General features: G+C 38.5%; 1 protein-coding gene across 2 annotated transcripts in view; it reads right to left on the bottom strand.

The window, feature by feature from the left end:
• The window catches only part of LOC140277444 (cytochrome P450 26B1-like), a 452,169-nt gene that overhangs the window by 415,127 nt on the left and 18,374 nt on the right, over positions 1 to 18,668 (bottom strand). The window contains exon 11 of one of the 2 annotated variants that reach the window (XM_072372471.1): positions 16,910 to 18,284. The exons of the other annotated variant lie outside the window; for it this stretch is intronic. Within the exon in view, the coding sequence (XP_072228572.1) occupies positions 18,108 to 18,284 (177 nt within the window). The 3' untranslated portion in view covers positions 16,910 to 18,107. Of the gene's footprint in view, positions 1 to 16,909; positions 18,285 to 18,668 lie in introns of those variants that run through there. 2 annotated transcript variants of the gene reach the window in all.

Genomic DNA, 18,668 nt, shown 5'->3' with positions numbered 1-18,668 from the left:
TCACAAATGTGTATGTTCGGTACTTGCAAGTGATAATGGCCAACTGCCAAACTTGCTATGACAAGCACTAGTGGTCATTTAATGATCTGATTGGAAGCAGGTGAAACATTTAGCCTGGTTCTGCCAAAAGCTGCGGATTTGTGGTTTTACAAAGACAAAACCGTACCAGTGTAAACCTTGAATACACATTAGTTTTGAATGAGGTGTGTCTACACTAGTACTCTATGAGCTCCACTAAATCTTAAAGTCATGTTATCAATCATAACCTATATTCACCAGGCAACAAACAAAGACAAATCAATATAGTTGTTGGGTTTTCTACTGTGCTTATATGTAAGCAGATTTCATTTTTCACCAGTTGCAAAGTACTCAAAGCAAAATTATTTAAGCATTAGCGTACCATAAAACAACAACTCACGCGCACAGACTCATAGTTCTGTGTGTTGTATGTGTATACACACTCAATCTGTCCCTCTCTCTAATCTTATAATCCAGCGGGTAAAGCCTTGACTGAGTGCTGCTATGTTTTTATGAATGAGTTTGTGTCATTTGCCATGTCTTTGTGTGTACTGACCGAAAGGGGGACAGACGGGGTGTGTGTGTGTGTGTCAGTGAATGTATAAACAGACAATGAAGAAAAATACAGAGGCAGGGATCCTTTAAGGACACATGAGAGAAAAAATGAACCACTCTAAAGGGGAAAAAAAAAAGGTTGAGAAAGAATGAGGGCAATGGAGAGAAGTCAGCTGAGTTAAGCAGCGGAAGTGGGTGAGGAGTGGTGTGGTGGGGGTTGTTACTCGGTTTGGATCTGATCTATATTTTCTCTCAGAGACATGTTGATGCTTATCCAGTGCAGAGTTGAATTTTTCCCAGTTTCACCTTTCCACAGGGATGGTGAAACCTTTAATTCAACTTTCTGCATCTCTGGTAAATAAAAGCAGGTATAGAAGGTCATAGCTGGTATGATCATTTTGCAAGGTCATGTCTAGTATTAATGGTTATTTTAATTAGTGCAACCTTTTTGTTTTAATTTACTTATCAATCAAAGACAGCGAATGATCCCCGGAGCCTTTATGTTAGAGCTGAGGGTGAAACTCTTTCAACTCGTTTTTTTAGTCGATGTTGTGTTTATCCACTGTTGTTTGTGGAGACTGTGTGGGTTAATGAGTAATTTGTCTAACTCACCAAGTACTTATGCTAATTTCAACTTGGTGAACACACACTCATGCACACACAAACGCTCTGAATCCTTATTTGTCTAGTCCTCACATGCTAGCCCATTGAGCCTAAGGACGCAAACACACTGTCAGCGCACACACATGCCTTAATGCCTTGCCAGTATTCTTACTTGTCCACTGTGTTGCTTACTTCCTAAGTAGCCCTGAGCAAAATAACACTGCTACGAAAGAGCTTCAGTTTATGGGAATCATTTGCTTATTTTTCATGTTTAGTCTCCGTTTGACTAAGAAAATCAACGAAGAACAGATTTACGCAGTGGTCTAATAAGAGGCTAAAGTTGTAGTGACTTCAAATCATGAGGAATCCAAAAACAAAATAAAGCAGGACTCTGAACTACAATCAGATAAAGGCAGTGATGGAGAGTGCTACAAAAATTAAAGTTTAACCTTCATTAACTTATAAAGTTGTACTTGAAGAATGGCTAGAAAGCTAGAACGCAAATAAATGTTTTTCAGAATATTGTAATCATTCCTTCAATAAAGTGAACTCTAGAGTGGGGAAAACGTGACAAGCTCAGCATGTCCTCTTGGAAATTGGTTAACTTGGCTAACTATGGAAAATAAACCTAAAGAAAAAAAAACTCAATATAAATCAACTTGTTTCTACCTTCAGCCTCTGTCTTTCTCTCACTCACAATGTTAAATGAGATACCTCTCCATTCAAATCTCACTGCCTGTTTTGAATAGTCAAAGCAGCTCAGGATGAAATGGTCATGTCATATTCAAAGTTATACATATCATACTGCAACCGCTGTAAACCCAGGGCATGGTTTTCAGCCTGCATTTTGTTGAGAACAGAAAGTTTTAGTTCATCAAAAACATAGAAAATAAAGATTAGGACAGCAACTTCTTTTTGTTTAAGGTGCTCGCTCCTGTTATAAATATTGTCCTGCATCATAGGCATGGGTTCCCACTTCTAGCCGGATAATATATCACCGGGTGGTGCTGAGGGGTTTACAGACACGAGTGAGACACGGAACAGTGCTCAGCAGAGTGTTGCCTCACTTGCTGCTAAAGCTTAACCATAATGTACAGTACTTAACCCTGCTTTACTTCAAGCTATTTTATAATTCTACACCTTTGACAAAAATAGTTATTCCTTGTAGATAATGGGAGTGTCTGGAGTACCACTACCTTCATTGGTTATTGTGTTTGTGTTACTGTTTAAACATTAGTTCTGATCTAAAATAATCAGCCGACTTATCTATCGAGGCAGTTGCCTGCACCTTCTGTGTTTTGCTAGGTATAATTACCATCTACTTAATTTCAACTGATATCTATTCATATTTGGGCTTTTTTCTTCCTTTTGACAATGTTCATAGCAATGCCTTATGCATTATCTCCCATGCTCATATTCCTGTCTACTGTAATAGGTATGTGTGTAATGGTATGTAGGTATGTAGTGATGTTGTGACAACAAGCGTGACTGGCTGCTAAACTACTTGCTGCTAACACATCCAAAATCATGTTGTCTTTTTGCAGTGACATTTACTCCTATTTGTCATTGCACTGTTATTGTGTTAGAGATAAAAGGAGAAATCTGTTGAATAGCTAACTTGTTAACTTTAAGGCTTGTTAGCACGGTTGCTAATGAGGCACAGTTTGCTGAAAATAGTGGAATAAACTGTAGTTTGTAGTCTTATGCAAAGTATACAATACAATTTGATTGAATTTAACTTTGAACAAAGTTTTGCTACTTTCTATGCTGCTATGACACCCTTTGGACTCCTGAATACTGTCAAGTTTTTATGTTAGCTTTTATAAAAGAAAAAGAAAACCCACAAAAGATTATAATTCCTTATTTTAAGTAGAACATGTAATTATGGATAGGATTTGTATGCTGGTAGACACAACACAATAAAGTATGATAACATAAAAAATTCAACATAATGAGCTGTTATGTCAAAAATATGATTGATCCCTCTGGAGAGTATCTGCACACAACAAAAAAAGCTCTTTGGTGGTAACTATTTACTTGATTATCTTGAACTATATATCTAATGTTTTCCGGGTTTTGGAAAATTATTTCCAACTTATTTTCTCTGATACGCTTAACATGTTTGTGAATGAACAGGTGAGAGAATGAAAACTGTCAGGAAGGCTTTAGGCAGGTCAAATGCTGCCAGGACCTAAGTACAACTTGTGTGTGTGTGAGATTCTATGACATGTGGCAGGGTCAGCAGACAGACACCAGGATCAAAAACGGGAAACAGACTGGCGTTGCCATGTCTGCACACAAATACACACTCTCAGAAGCTATGGGTTTTCCTTTGTCCTGCAGTTTGTTAATATATCTCATGATTGCTTGTATATTTTGTTACAAACATTCACCCAGATAGTGAAACAAGCACACACAACCCGGCACCACTCTCTCTTTCTTATGTGGCAGAGATGCATCTGACTTGACACACGTGCTGATGTCATCGTTCTATCTTGTTTTCGTTTGAGAGACCACGACAGTGTCAGACGGTGTTGTTACTAAGGCAATAAGAAGGTAAAATACAGAATGGGGACAACATGTACAAAAACACAAACACATATGGAGGCACACAAGTTTATTCAAGCATACGTACACAAACTATACTGAACTTGTTTTATAGTTGTTTTGCCCTCCAAGAAATCAACATTGAAGGATGAGGACCATAATCGAAAGTACAATGTGAGGAGTGAGAGGAAGTGTAGTGTCTGTGTTAATTTGACATGGTCACATTTAAGTGATTGAATTTCCTCTCGTTGTGTGTGTGTTTGAGGCAGTGAGTCAATTGCCCAATTGCTTGACAGCTAACATGGCTAGAGTTACACAACACACTGTTGAAACACACCCCCTCTCTGTCCTTTTTGGCCATTGAAAGCACAAACTGAAACACAGGGCTCAAAGTGTTATCACAATCTGCCATTGGGAAATTCTTGCTTCCTGCTTTTAACGTCTGCTCAGCTGTGAAATATGCAGCAGATGAGTAATAATTAGGTTTATTAGTCACAAACTTTCATTTGTGTATGTCATGCATTGTTTCTATTCAACATTTCCTCCTGCATAATCACAGTTTCTGCCATCTCCCTGCTTCTAAACAAACTAAAATGTAGTATAGTCAATTAACTATTTATATTTTACATCAAATCTTGGCCAGCTCACCTTAAGATGATACAAAGAAGGTTTGGGAATTGGACTTTCTGTTCTAAGTTTACCAATCTGTGTCCATGAAATTATAAAAATATCAAGAGGATGGAGGCGAGAGCTGCGCACACATGACTCTGATGCAAGCGTTTTATTTTTAAATCTGTGAATCAATGTTTCAGCACACACCGCCTTGGTAGAGCCCACAGCAGTGTAAGGCATCTTCACCTACACCTTGAATCATTGCATGAAAAAACTGTTTATAGAGAGGTCATAAACAGTCAGAGTCACATTCATGTCCATGTACATGTCCTATGAACATTGAAAGAATGCCTTTAAAAAGCTGAAAAAGATGTTAAGTAAAATTCAAATTTGTTCATGTTATCCATGTATGTAATCTGAGTAATAAATCAGTGCCATTTATCTTAGCTTTTGTATAGGACCTATGTAAAATATACCCCCCCCGACACGGCTACAGTGTCCAAATAATACAAAAACTGGCCTGCGGCATTATTTACTGGACATTTACTGTAGATGTGCAGGCCTTCTGTCCAAAAAGTCCTTTGATGCCAGCATCTGGGGGAATAGGAAATATCAAGAGAGCAGTGGTCCATGGTAAGCTTAAAACAAACCCTTGCTGTTCAGCTTGTCCTTGGGCCATCCTTCGCTCTAATGGTACCTTGCCAAGACTCCAGTCTTTGCTGCATTTTTCACACAATAGCCATCTGTTCTACACCATAACTAACATGAAGCTGGAGTTTTCCACTTTTTAGTGCTTTTTAGTGCCACTCTTCTTCTTCCTGTCGTGTTGGACTATAGACAAATTTGAAGCAAGACTATGCTAGATCACATACTGCATCTACTAGAACAGCATGGCACTGAAGTAGAGGAGCCCGGCTGCCTGCAGTCCAGCCCTTTCACCAAATAAAAACATTAAGTGCATCATGGAACAAAATATGGCAAAAGAAGACCAAGGATTACTGAGCAGCCAAAATCCTATTTTAGACAATATCAGAATGACATTCCTCTCCCAAAGATCCAGCAACAGGTCTCCTCTGGTCCAAGATGTTTCCAGACTGTTGTGAAAAACAGTGCATAGTACACAGAGGTAAACATGTGCCTTTCCTAACTATTTTAAGACATGATTCCATTTAGCTCAATTCAATATTTTTTACATAGCACCAAATTACAGCAAATGTCATCTCAAGGCCCTTCAAAGACACAACCCAATTCACAAGGACCCTATCAAATTCAGGATGATACCTTGTGAAAAAAAACATTGGTTTCTTAGATTTGCAAATCATTGCCTAATGTTTTTAATTTTTTTTGTTGCGCTTCATGTCCATGGTCTTGTGCCTACTATTGGTAACACCAGTGATTTACTACTGTGACGAATCCAGATTTGAGCAATAGCTTTTAATTTGCAGGTTTTCACGGTCAGCGTTCTTGTGTGGAAGCATTTTTCAACTAGACTTTTGTGAAAGAGTACTTTTTCATTCTCTCTGTGGTCACAGGTTACAGCAACATCACAAAGTTCCATTCTATTTTAAGCTAGTTGTACTCTGACCTTTTTTTTCAGCAATAGAAATATCAAGCCAGATCACTATGTGACATTACATTTCAGAAGTGAGGGGTCAAGCCACATTTACTGGACCTCTTAGCTAATCTTATTGGGTTGTGGCTGATTTGACATGATATCTTAGGGCTTTAAAGCATATTATGATCCACTTTGACTTTGTCAACTTTGACTTTGTCATGGATGCTAATTGTCTGTTTTTGCTAGAAGCTAATCTCCTCATGCCCTTTACTTTAGGATGTGTCCATATAGCTGACATATTTCCCCCAACTTTGGAGAATACTCAGAGGGGGGATGAGCTCTTAGATACAGGATGTTTAATCATTTTGAGAGCAGACATAGTTATGGACACCAACTTAATTTCTCAAAAATGACATGGTTCTCTGTTTCAGATATGTGCCACTAATCAGTGGCTCTTTCGTTCACATGGGAAATGCTTCCTCCAAAAAATGTTTCCCATGCCTCAAGCCCGTCACATATTGGTTGAAAAATGATAAACTCATGGTTGCCAGGAAACAGTTGATAATATTTTGGGCTATATGTCTCATTTGATGTCAAGTGTGGGGAATATCGCATTTCCCATCTACATTGCTCTTGAAGGTCATGTTGTTTGTCATGTTCAGGACAATACTATTCTGGGCAGTTTACTGTGTTATGTCTTCACCTCTCAAAACCATCCAAACCCCAGGAGAAAGACTCAAGAAAAGTTTGTTGGCACTCACAGTCTAACTCCTACTCAGTCCCTGAGTCGGAGCCAAACACAGAGTCCTTCTTTCAATGTCTAAAAATACATGTTTTCTTTCTTTTCTTGCACTTCTGTGCTTTAGCAGACAGCTGACTTTCACTGTAAATCTCAATGTTCTAACTCGTGTTTTCTTCTATACCTTTGCATAGGCATAACCCCCCCATGCTCCTTTTTGGATACATTTTCATTGAAATGCATTAAAATAAGGTTAAACTTACAAATGGGAGGACTGACTCGTCTTTAGGAAAAGGGGCTTTTTCTGCGTGGTTGTGATTGTATGCTGTGGTTGTATTCACTTTTACAACCTTTACAGCAAATCACTATGTATTATTACAATATATCTAATTGTGCTCTGACTTAATAAACTGCTAACTTTACATTCAAACCCATGTGTTCAGATTAGAGGCTCCTAAGCACAATATTGTAAGCTAAAACCTTAAAAATCAACAATGACTTGAAAACAGTATTTTATAGTCTGTCTCCACCTCCTGTAATGATCCACTTTTTCAATATTACTCTGTGCAGCAAACTAAAATTTCCTGCAGCTTATTACAGTCGAGTGTGTACACTAGCAAACATATACTTGTCATCTTGATGTGCTTCCATAAACGGGTTTCTACTGAAGTCCTATTATGCTGCTGTTAATTCATCCCTACTGTTAGCCTCTGTTAAGTTTTCCAGTCTATGATGAATATTTTTCTTTCAGGTAGGTCATTAGCTATGCTTATTGCATGCTTTTCCTAAATCAGCAAAAGTATAAAAACAAAGACTGCATCATACTCAGAAATTTACATAAGTATCCTCAAAAAACAAGCACCTGAATTGTATTATACAACATTATGTTAAAAATGTTATGATTTCAAGGAACAAACTTGATTTGCCTGCGATACTCTGCTGGATTGTCTTCTTGTTTACTTATTTGAAATTATTGTAAGTAGTGAAAGGGTGAGTGTTAGAGAAAGGTCCTGACCTTTTAATTCGAGTTGCATGAGTACAACGTAAGCTGGGAAAGAAACAGGTCTGCTATTGTTGTCTCCATATTCAAGCATGTTTTTCAGGCAGCCTTCCTAGCAGCTGACGATGAACAAGCTTTTCACAGTGCTTTGTGACACCAGACAACAGAGATTGAGGGTAAGTATGGGATGCGTCTGGATGGCCCTCTCGGGCCTAAACCACAAAGTAGGGTTTGAGGTTGGTGAGGGTTTGTAAGGGTTCACTTTTTACTGAGTTGATCACCATGGCAACTTATGCTGTAAACCTAACCTGGCTGGCTCTGGAGCAGGTTATGTTCAGGGAAATGGGTCATAAGAACTGACAAAAATTAAAGATGCAATGCCATTACAAACACGTCATTCTGCCTTATAGGATACACAGCCAGCGACAGACACAGTGTAGAGAAAAGTAGCCTACTTGGTGGCCTATCACTTTGTTCATGGGAATGGACACATATTTAGCTCTGCTCAGTTTGCCATACTTTATCAGTATTGGTATAAGATGCAGACACTGGATGAAAAAGAATATATTAATCTAAAGAAAAACAGATCTACTGCTCAAAACCTATAAGAGAAGTCCAGAAAATTTTTGTTTTCCTACTTTAAGTGAAACTTAAAACACAGCTGGTTTACATCTAGTAGAAACTGGTTAAATATGGCTGAAGAATGAATAAATGAAAATGCAAAGTTTTGCTGATCTCTTTAAACTGTTCTCTTTCTGGACAAGAAACAGAGCGTATACTATACCTTTAACAAAAAGGCCCTCCAAAGCCTAACAAGAGACAAGTGCAAAAAGTAAAAAATGACAAACTGTGACTGAAAACAAAAGTAGCCAACAAATGTTTACGACTGTGTAGCATCTTCTCTTAATAATGAACTATAAATAACTGGAGACTGAGGGGACCAGCTGCTGGACCTTTAGGAGAGGGCTTGTGTCCCATTCTTACCTGATAGCTGCTCAACAGTCCTGGGTCTTGCCGTATGTGGTTTAGCATGTGTTGCTCTAATACCTGTATGTACCTGTCTGCATTCCAGATGTGCAAGATACCAGTTCCGCAGACACCAATGTACTGTACACTCCACACTATTAGAGATGCATGCTTTTGCAATGAGCATTTATAACAAGCCAAATGGTTCCTCTCTTCTTGAGCCTCCATGATTTCTAAAAAGAATTGAAAATTTCACTTTGTTTGATCACAGAATAGTGAAGTGCTGTTTTTGGATTATGTTAACACATGGTTTCTTTTTTGCTTTAATTGGTGGATGGCATGGTAAATTGCATCTGTAAATAGTGAGACCTAGAAGTGTTTCTGAGCCCATGCAGGGATTTCAATGACATGCATTGCATTGACAACAGTCATGCCCAAAGATCAAGGGCGTCCTATATTGATATTGTACCTTTTGCACACAGAGATGTCCAATTTCACTTAATCTTTTGATGATATCATGATCTGTAGATAATGTTATATTGCAAGTCTTTGCACTTTTACCTTGAGGAACACTATTCTAGGGCTGCAAGGTTCCCAGTTCGAATCTTGGTTGTGGCCTTTCTGAGTGGAGTTTCATGATCTCCCTGTGCATGTATAGGTTCTCTCCTGGTACTCCGGCTTACCCCATGGTCTAAAAACATGCGTGTTGGAGTAATTGAGTGTGGTAAAAGAGTGAGTGTGCATAGCTGTTGACCCTGTGATGGAGTGGAAACCAGTCCAGGGAACACCCTGGCTCTCGTGTGAAAGTTGCTGGGATAGGCTTCAGACCCCCTTGACCCTAAACAGGATAAAATGGAAAATGGGTTGTTGAACCTCTGCGACTCCACCTTTCTAAGGTGCCATTCTTACACAACTTATTTTTTTAAGATGTTCCTGCAGCTCTTTCTTTTTAGTATAATACACAGATTGTAGTGTGACAAACCCACATTGAATCATTTCAGTTAAACAGTTTTCCACTTTTAACATCAAACTATTTAAATGCAAACCTCTGTCATGATTTTTGTTTGAAACACTGCGTTCCTATAGAGGAGAATAATGCTTTTAGTCTATTTTGCATTTGGTGCTTAGTGAGCACGATTATGGTGTCCATGAACGTAGTGCGGAGACAGCATGTCACCTCAAGCAATCATGCAGTTCACTGATGTGTTTTTATTTGTTCCGTTGTGTCCCCCCCTCTTCCTCCCAAGCGAACATTACCAGAGACAGAGCCATTACCCCGGCAGCTAAAAACAGGTCAAGTGCTGTTCCGTGATGTTTACATTAATGACTGTTGTCCCAAAGGGAGGGGTGAGCGATGAGATGAATGAAGTGATATGGGAGACAGAGGGGGAGTTTGGGTGGTTGACAGGGTTTACAAGACAAAGTGAGTGAGTTAATGTGAGATGGAGGGGTGAGCTTTGAGTGGGATGCTTATTACACAATTGTGCGCCGAAATCACTCACCTGATTCCTCTGTCTCCTCTCCATACTGCCCACTTTCCCTCTCAAACCACAGCTGTAACATTATGGAACAACACTTTTGTTGAGTTTTGAAATTACAACAAGAGTCACAAGAGGATGACAGCTAGTCCTGGAATAGTTGGAGCTATTTCCGCAATAGAAACAGCTCAGGTCAGGATATAGTCTATGCACAGACATTTAAGAGGACCAAATATGACGGTTGCATTTCATTATTATAACAGAATTAACCTATTTTTAGCAGGTGTATGTAATGTAATATGTTCTGAATAAATGATACAAGCTTTGTGAGAACCTTTTTGTTATCAATATTCAAAATATGTTCAGAGAAGAACGCAATGATTGAAAAGGAGCACAAGCCTGATTGTAGATAGCTCTATGAAGACCCTGCAGTCCCCTTATCCATGTTTCATCTCATCAAAAGTATCATTAACTATTATCAGAAGTACTTACCAAAAGAATAAATGCAGAGCAATATTTATGGTGTGATGTACAACAAACTAAAAGAATTAAAGGGCCAGTTCTCGAGCAGCATATTAAGGAAAGGTGTGCTGTTCCATATTCTGGCATTTACAACACTCTGGTTGTTGGTGAGCCAGTGTGGGAAGCTCAGAGAATCCGATTTACGCTCGATGAATTGAAGGCGCAAGTAAACCATCTCGTACCACGGTTGGAGTTACACACTGTGGATTAATTTTTCTAAAGAGCGAACACCACACTGGAGTTTTAAGGACTGCACAACTACTTAGTGAACTGAAGTTTCAGGAATAACCATGGTCAGTGTTCAGAGTTGCAGTGACAGAGAGTTCTGGATCGATGGCAAAACCAAAAAACAGAGACAGCTTGGATTAACAGATACAATGCTGCGACTGCCGGGCCAAGTCTTTGCTTCGTCTCTGGTGTTGTCCCACATCTCGGATAAATCCTCTGCAGCCATTTTATAATCACCCTGAAAATGTAAGTTGCACAATTTAACATTGTTCATAACTTAGTCCACAGCGAGAAGGTGACCCAAATATTTAATATCTGCCGTGTGCCTTTGTGAACTCCACTGTATGCCACTCTGTTAGTGTGTTTCAGTTGAGCTGTTCTGAGATCTGACAATAAAGGGTCTTTTATAATTGTGCGACCCAATTTCTGTTTATTTTTCTTACTTGATGATTGTTTTGATCATTCATCTTTGCTGATGAAAACTGAAAATGTTGATTTATTTCTGCTTTGCTCAGTTCTTAAGCAAATTCAAATTGGTGTACCAACATCATTAACAACTGAAGTTACCAAAGCAGAACTACAGTGTTTACGTAAACTGGCACCTCACACCCACCAGCCACTACAGCGAACTGTGGTGTAACAAAGGAATGGCTTCACTTGTGAAGGCCCCAAGTGGTATCTACATTATAAATATCACTTAAGCCGATAAAATTTCCTTCAACCCTGCCAGGCTTTAGTGTGAAAAAGCTTTGGTTAGCATGTTGTATAACATTTAGCATAATCACATAATACTTTGTTAAATTCATTTCTGTAGTAGTCTTGAACCATCGCTCGCATGACTTTTTTTAGCCACTATCGCACATCATAGTTCCTAGATTTCCTTGTATGATCAAATTGCCCAAGTAGTGCGGCCCAACTACAGCCTGCATGCTATCCAACATGAACATTATTGGGCAGAAGTTCTTTCATGCTGCAAGGAGCAAGGGATAATCCACTTGTTTCAGAGATGTCTCCAAGGAAAATGTATTTTTGCTTGCGAGGCCATTTTGACCCTTTTTATCTTCCCTGAGGACCGGATGATCTTGACTTCGTAAATGAAATTTTTTTCCCGGCATCCCAGCTGCAAAAATGTTCTGATTTGTTCGCTGCATTTCCCAGATTTATGAACAAGGCCCAGTGCAATGTTGGTGCTTGTGTGTTAGTTTTGTTAGAGCCATTTATACTGAGGACACTTTTGAATATGTGTAGAAAAAAAAAGGCAGAATTTGATTTTAATTCGTTTAATTAGATCAGAACTGCTCTGGGCCGATCTCCTATTGGTGACAATTAAGGAGCTAAGGTGCTTACTATAGTTTGTTTTATGTGAAAATGACATTCTTTTTATTGCTCGGCAACTTCTTGGTTCATCTCCGCAGCAAATGAGGAATAGTCAGAGACACTCTTATAACTGTGGTTACAGCCAATTTAGTGAGGACTTCTACGAACTGAGTTCTATAAAGTATAGTAGAATAGAATAGTTTTTTTGTATTATTTTCTTAATGATATTAAGTTAGGCTAGCTTAAGTTTGAGTTAAGTTGGGGGAATTTTTTTTCTCACTCCTACCAAAATCTAAATCTTTAATTTGCTTGTTTGGGGTTGTTTATAGTCATTGTGAGGAAGACTTGTATGTTTGTGCCCTCTACCTGTGTATTTTGTCAGAATTCATGTCAATCTACTTGAAAAGATCTTTTTTTTTTGTTCTGTGTCTCTTTCATGTTTTGCCTTGAGATCGGACTGGTCTGGTAGAGCCTGAGCCACACACACACACACAAATACACACCCTCACTTAGTCAGACATTTAAAAAAAATAAGAATTAAACCTGTGATGCAGCACCATCCCAACTGACAACCATTTTTGCATCTCTAATTACCACTTTTGTTGCAGTCAGATACAATGGCAAGGGAGAGGAAAGGATTCAAATAAATTGCACCAAATTCATATTCCGTGAAGCCAAGCCACCAGAAACTTAATTTTTGTTACGGTAATAATATCAACTGTTTCAAGTTCTACTTGTACATAGAGAGATATAGAACCACTTGTTGCTATGAATGAATGTACACGAATACATGGACATGAATTTGGCTTCCCGATGAATCTGAGCAGCAGCACAGGGTTCAGTCACAGTGGGAAGATAAATGAGACAATTAAACAGAGCTTGATGGCACCTTAGTGACTAATGGCCTCCCCTTCCTGCCTGTCTGAGCACAGACAAACACAATAGTAAGAAACAGAGAAATGGGCCCTCTGAAGTCTGTTCAGGAATTTACTCGTTAGAAAGATAAGCACTTGTAATCATCAAAACGATACTGAGAAGTGTTTCTATGGAGAAAGCTTTATATATGAGGCAGGGTAGTTTGCTCGATTGTCATCTATAGTCATCTACTGCTTGTCTAAGATTAAATAATTCTATACTGAGATGTAAAATGTCAAACAGAAATAATGTATCAAAATAACACTTCCTGATTATATTGTACTCTAATGCTGATAGAACAAGCTCCATGTATTACAAGAACTCATTGTTATTGTTATTTTTCTAATATATTGTACAACTGTGCTGGATTTGTACACTGAATTAATTTTCATGAAAAAAGTGCATTAAAGACATTGTTTTTATGCACTTTTTATGTACCCTAAAGTTAATATTATCATTCCAGCAGGAATGTTTAGATGTGTTCCACTGCCAATCCTAATCTTACACAGCTTGTGCACAGGTGTACACTTACATTAAATAGATTCAACTTTATTCCTTATTAGTCTGCACCTAATTCTGCATGAACAAAAATTTAAAACCAAGTTATTGAAGTTTTCTGTTGATTTACTAAGATTTAAAACTATAAATATTCACATCGTCTTCTTAGTGATCCTTCCTTCTTTGGAGTGTCTTACATTTTTCACAGCAGATACAGTGTTTCCAGAGATCTATCTTGACACATTAAGAACTTTACAGAGATTTCCCCAAACCAGGGTTGATCAAGCTTATTTTATATTGTCCTCTATCCATGTGTCCCTTTAACCCGACTAGAATACCAACCCCTGCCTGGCTCCCTCCGCACATTCTGGAGGGAGCAATAGTTCAGTCTTTGTTTCTTCTGATCAGAGGATTTTGGGTTTCATGGTCTAAAAGTCAGCCAGATGGCTTTTGGCAAACTCAGCCTGTCAAGTTCCATTTAGTAAAGAATGGCTTCTGTCTTGCCATAAATGTCTGATTGGTGTTTTTTCCAGTTTTTCTTGATCTTATTGACTATTTTCTTGTTGGGTATCGATCTTACCGGAGTCCTTATGCCAGTACTCAATTTGGCTGATTAGCTAGGTGGAATTTTTGCTTGGTCATTAGAGGATCATGTGTTGATTCATGAGAGGGAAAATAAGTTTAAAGATGAATCCGATACACATCAAAACATATAAAAATCTAAAAAACCCTCAATGAAGGTATATGTATACTCATCTACTGTTTTGTGTACGATTAAAACGTCTGATAGCATTCTGTCACAAAGTGAGCTGAATGTGATTTGCTATGTTTTTCTGATGTTCCCACATGTGTGCATTGCAGTTGTAGAGGGTACGGGTTTGCTTCCTTTACTTCCTGTTGTATACACCATTAAAGGCCAACGGTCCACTGTGAGTGGACAGAAAGAACAATTGTGGTAATTAGCTTTGCTCATTAAAGCTGACCTCAGGCTTTGTTCTGCCATCTGGATACACTGTCTTACCTCCTGTGTGTGAGATACTGACACAGTCTTCTCTTTTCTCAGAATGCTGGTCAGAAAATGGCCCCAAATGCAATATTTAGATTAAGTCTTCTTTTTGTTGTTGTATTTATTGATTAGTCCTTTCATAAGGCTGCTCATGTTGCAGCTCTCTTTTTCCTCAGGCAACAATATATCCTTAGCTTTAACTCGGCAAACTGTGAATGTGATTTTGCCTCATGAATTTTTCTGTTATAACCGCCCACACAGTAGTTATGTGCATGACAAACACTGTGCATTGTATTGCAGGATCCCACCTACATAATGAATACTCCAGCTTCAATCTGCTTCTAAATGAGCTGCAGTTTGTTAATATCTACACGTACATTCCACTGCTGTTCTGTGCATTCTTGAAATTCATCCAACATTGCATTCAGACAGTCATTGTTTGAGGACACACAGGCATCTTTATCATACATTTTGTTTAAATATATGAAGAGGTAGACCACGAGGAGGACTGGAATGCACTATAAATGCAAATCTGTCCAATAAGTGGCTGGAAGTTGTTGGTTGCGTCATTGCGACGTCTTTTGTTTTTTGTTTCATATAAAACATCAAAAAGTTTCAAAGGAAAGTAAAGAATTATCTTGATCTTACATAATTCCTTAGGAATCAACTAGCGTTACGGCATGTGATTTGTAGAGCTGAACTGAATATGGATCTTCAAACGTTAAGTCCATAAGTGTCTCTTTCATCTTTTAAACAAGACCAAAGGACAAAAACAGCTCAAAAAGCAAAACTTAAATGCCATGAAAAAATCTACACCAAAGAAATCAGAGCCACATGTCCTGATGCATAAGAAGACTCTCCGTGAGTCACTTTTGCCTGTCGCAATCTGTTGAGAAAAGGAGCATCAGCTATCAGACATGTGCAGTGAGTCATACCAGCCAGCTCACAAGAACCTAATTTTCTGCCAGATCCTGTGTGATGTATGTCTTCAAGCGTGTGCGTGAGAGAAAGAGAGAAACAGTGACAACTGACACTAATGCAAGACATAGCTGCAGCATGCGTGTTGGATGGTAGAATGCATTTGTGAGAGACAAGAGCATTGTATCAGAGAGAACAGTAGATTTGTTCAGCAGCCTTCTGCAAGACAAGAAAATATTTTAAAGACATGCACATTGCTGATGATGCAGAGTGCAGGCGGAATAGCTCACTTTATATGTTGCATACTTCAGGTGAGGCTGACTGTTGTTGAATGTGCTGCAATTCAGGAAGTCAATTAAGGCAAGGGACTGGAGCTGTCAGGAAAATAGTGCAGTAACAGGTGGTTTAAAAAAAAAAAAAGCTATATCCTGCCTCTTGTCCAATGGCAGCTGGGAAAAGTCCCAGTGACCCTTAATGGGATGAAGTGGGAATGAAATTGTAATTCATTTGTTTTGATGTGTTCTGCTGTGTAGGACATTTTGCTGTTGCTGAGTGTTATTCAGTTGCATCCTTTCACCTAAAACTAAAGTTACCAATGTTATTCAGATGTTTAATGGGAAACTCAAGGCCAGAACATATCGCTGATGCACTGCTGTGGCGCGTCATGTGACGTATAAAGTGCAGCCACCCCACCAACGGAAATGTTATGATCTGACCACACAGATAGTCGGGAGTGGGGAAGTTCCAATTTGTAGTTTTCGCCACCAAATATGACAAAAAACAAAGTAGAGCGATTTTACATGGCTTACAAAGAATAAGACTACATATTTGTATACTATAAATGTGAACAAACGTGCTCACACAAAGACAAAATAATTTCCTTGTTTATCTGTAATACAGTTTACTTTTTCTGATTTACATTTTTGAAGGGTGCATCAATCAATATGTATTGATTGATTGTATGTGTATCAGAGCTATGCATTGTAAGATACATATAGACATTTTGAAGATGACAGAAACATTTGTCATCCTGTATGCCTGAGATGTCTCCTGCAGTAAAAGTCTATCCTTGCCCTCATCTTGCTTGTACTTTTCATCACGTCTTCCTAACTTCCTCTCATAGTGTTGCCTTTCATCTATTAGCTGCATCTGCCACAGAGATTTTTGAATAATATTTTTATTTAGTCAAACTTCCTTTGGTTTTGTTTTTTAACCTAATTTTATCTGTTATCTTTAAAAAAAAAAAAAAACTTTCATTAGTTATGGCAAAAGAGTGTTTTTATCTAGTTGCTGGCTTGTAAGTAAAACAATATCGTGCCTAGCAGCAATCCAAACAATGCAGTGAAGTGCAGTATCTTAGCCTATGGGTGCCCCAGGGCAGTTTCAGGTGAGAGAATGTGCATAGCAAACGTTAGTGTACTTTTGGAACAATCTGGAAGTAAATTGTGTCAAGGTTCAAAACTTCTCTGTTGCTGCTTTCAGCACTTCACTAATTAACCTGTTTGACAAGAGAAGACATAAGAACCTACTGTGTTTCCAAGTGTTTACTTTTGTTTTGCTTAAAACATAGGACTTTGATATAATTACACAAGTGACTCAAGGGTAAATCATGTTGGACACGATACACAAAAAATAAAGACAGTGACATTTTACAGTTACTGCACATAAACAACGATGGAATTCAAACAGAAATAAAAGAAAAAAAATACATCCGCAAGATGCATATACATATGCATCTTGTGGATAAAACATGTGTTCTTCAAGTGCACAATAATAAATATGACATTCGAAGTAAAGCTTTTCAATGCAGCTGTCACAGAATAAGTCACATTTGTGATTTAAACCATTCTGGTTACTAACATTCAGCAGTGCTTTCTTAAAGGCCGGTTGGCATCAATTACAGGGGATTCAGAGGGTGTGCCAACTGAATGCTTTCAAAAATAACCAGGTTACTGTGTGCATGCGTGCATGTGAGACTTGCATACTAAAAGGAAGCAAGTCAGAGTTGGTATGACGAACTGTTGCTAAGCAGTAATGGTTGCTAGGTGGTGGAGGGGGGGATGGGACACAGGTTTGCAGTCAGTGATGGAATCTGAGGGTTTACCTATGTTATCACGTGTGCACGTGACGTGTGCTTCCCTGTATGAATACTGATACTGCAGTGAGTTTCTATTTTGAGATACACCATCATACAAAGGGAAAAAGGGAGCGTTTATCACAAAAGAAGCACTATTTCTGATATTCAATGTGTGATAGATTATTGTATTTAAAATAAATAATCTAAGGATTTTTTGTTGTAGATCTGGGGATTTCCTACACATACACACACTCATATATATATATATCAAAGTACTCATTAAAAAATCAGATTCAACACTGGAAGAATGACTCATATCATGCCTTCTTTTGCAGGGCATTCAAGAAATGCTGCAGAATATCTGACAGAGTAAGACACAGAGTGAAAGCAGCACCCTCCTTGGCTTTCCCCAGGGTGATTACAGAGTTATAAACAGCAGGGGAAAGCCTCATAGTTTGCCGGTTTCCCTCTTCATATCCTAAGACATTCTCTGCACATTCTAGACGTGTATTTGACTAATGAATACAGTTTTTATTGTTCAGCAGGTATATAGTCAAACATGCTGTGCATCCCTGGGGTTCCTTGTGTCAGATCTGGTCTGATCCAGTCGGGTGAAGGACAGGGTGGGGGGTTTAGCGGGCCGAGACACAGGCAGCCATTTGTACTCGAGGTCCTGCAATGGAGGGTCCAACCACCAGTCATAGTGCTTTAACAGGTACATGCATGCTTCCTGGCAGAAAACAAAAACATTGTGTTCAGAATGTGTTCTATTTTCAGCATCTTTGCCGCAGAGCAAAAACAAAATGCTACTGGAGCCAATGCTGATTAAGTCTCTAACTTGTGAGGCTACAGCCTCCACAGCACTTCTCTTCTGTTTGTATCTTCCTTCCCGTGTTTGAAATAGTAATAGAAAGTAAAACACATTTTAGCAGCCAATTTTTATTGGAACATTAGGTCCTTTGGACTGAATTGGCATCAGCAAGTGTTGATTTTAACTTGTGAAAAATATATTTTCAAGTGAGTCATATTTAGTAGTTTCACTAATGAGGTACAGTTCAACAAGAGTTTTTTGCTAAAGTTTGTAAGATTCCGTTTTATTCTATGACTTCAAGTA

This window comes from Leuresthes tenuis, unplaced genomic scaffold (assembly GCF_036924035.1).
Source record: "Leuresthes tenuis unplaced genomic scaffold, fLeuTen1.0.hap1 SCAF_19, whole genome shotgun sequence".
Classification (NCBI taxonomy): Eukaryota; Metazoa; Chordata; class Actinopteri; order Atheriniformes; family Atherinopsidae; genus Leuresthes; species Leuresthes tenuis.
The sequence above is the reverse complement of the archived record's forward strand: the minus strand, read 5'-3'. Positions and strand labels throughout refer to the sequence as shown.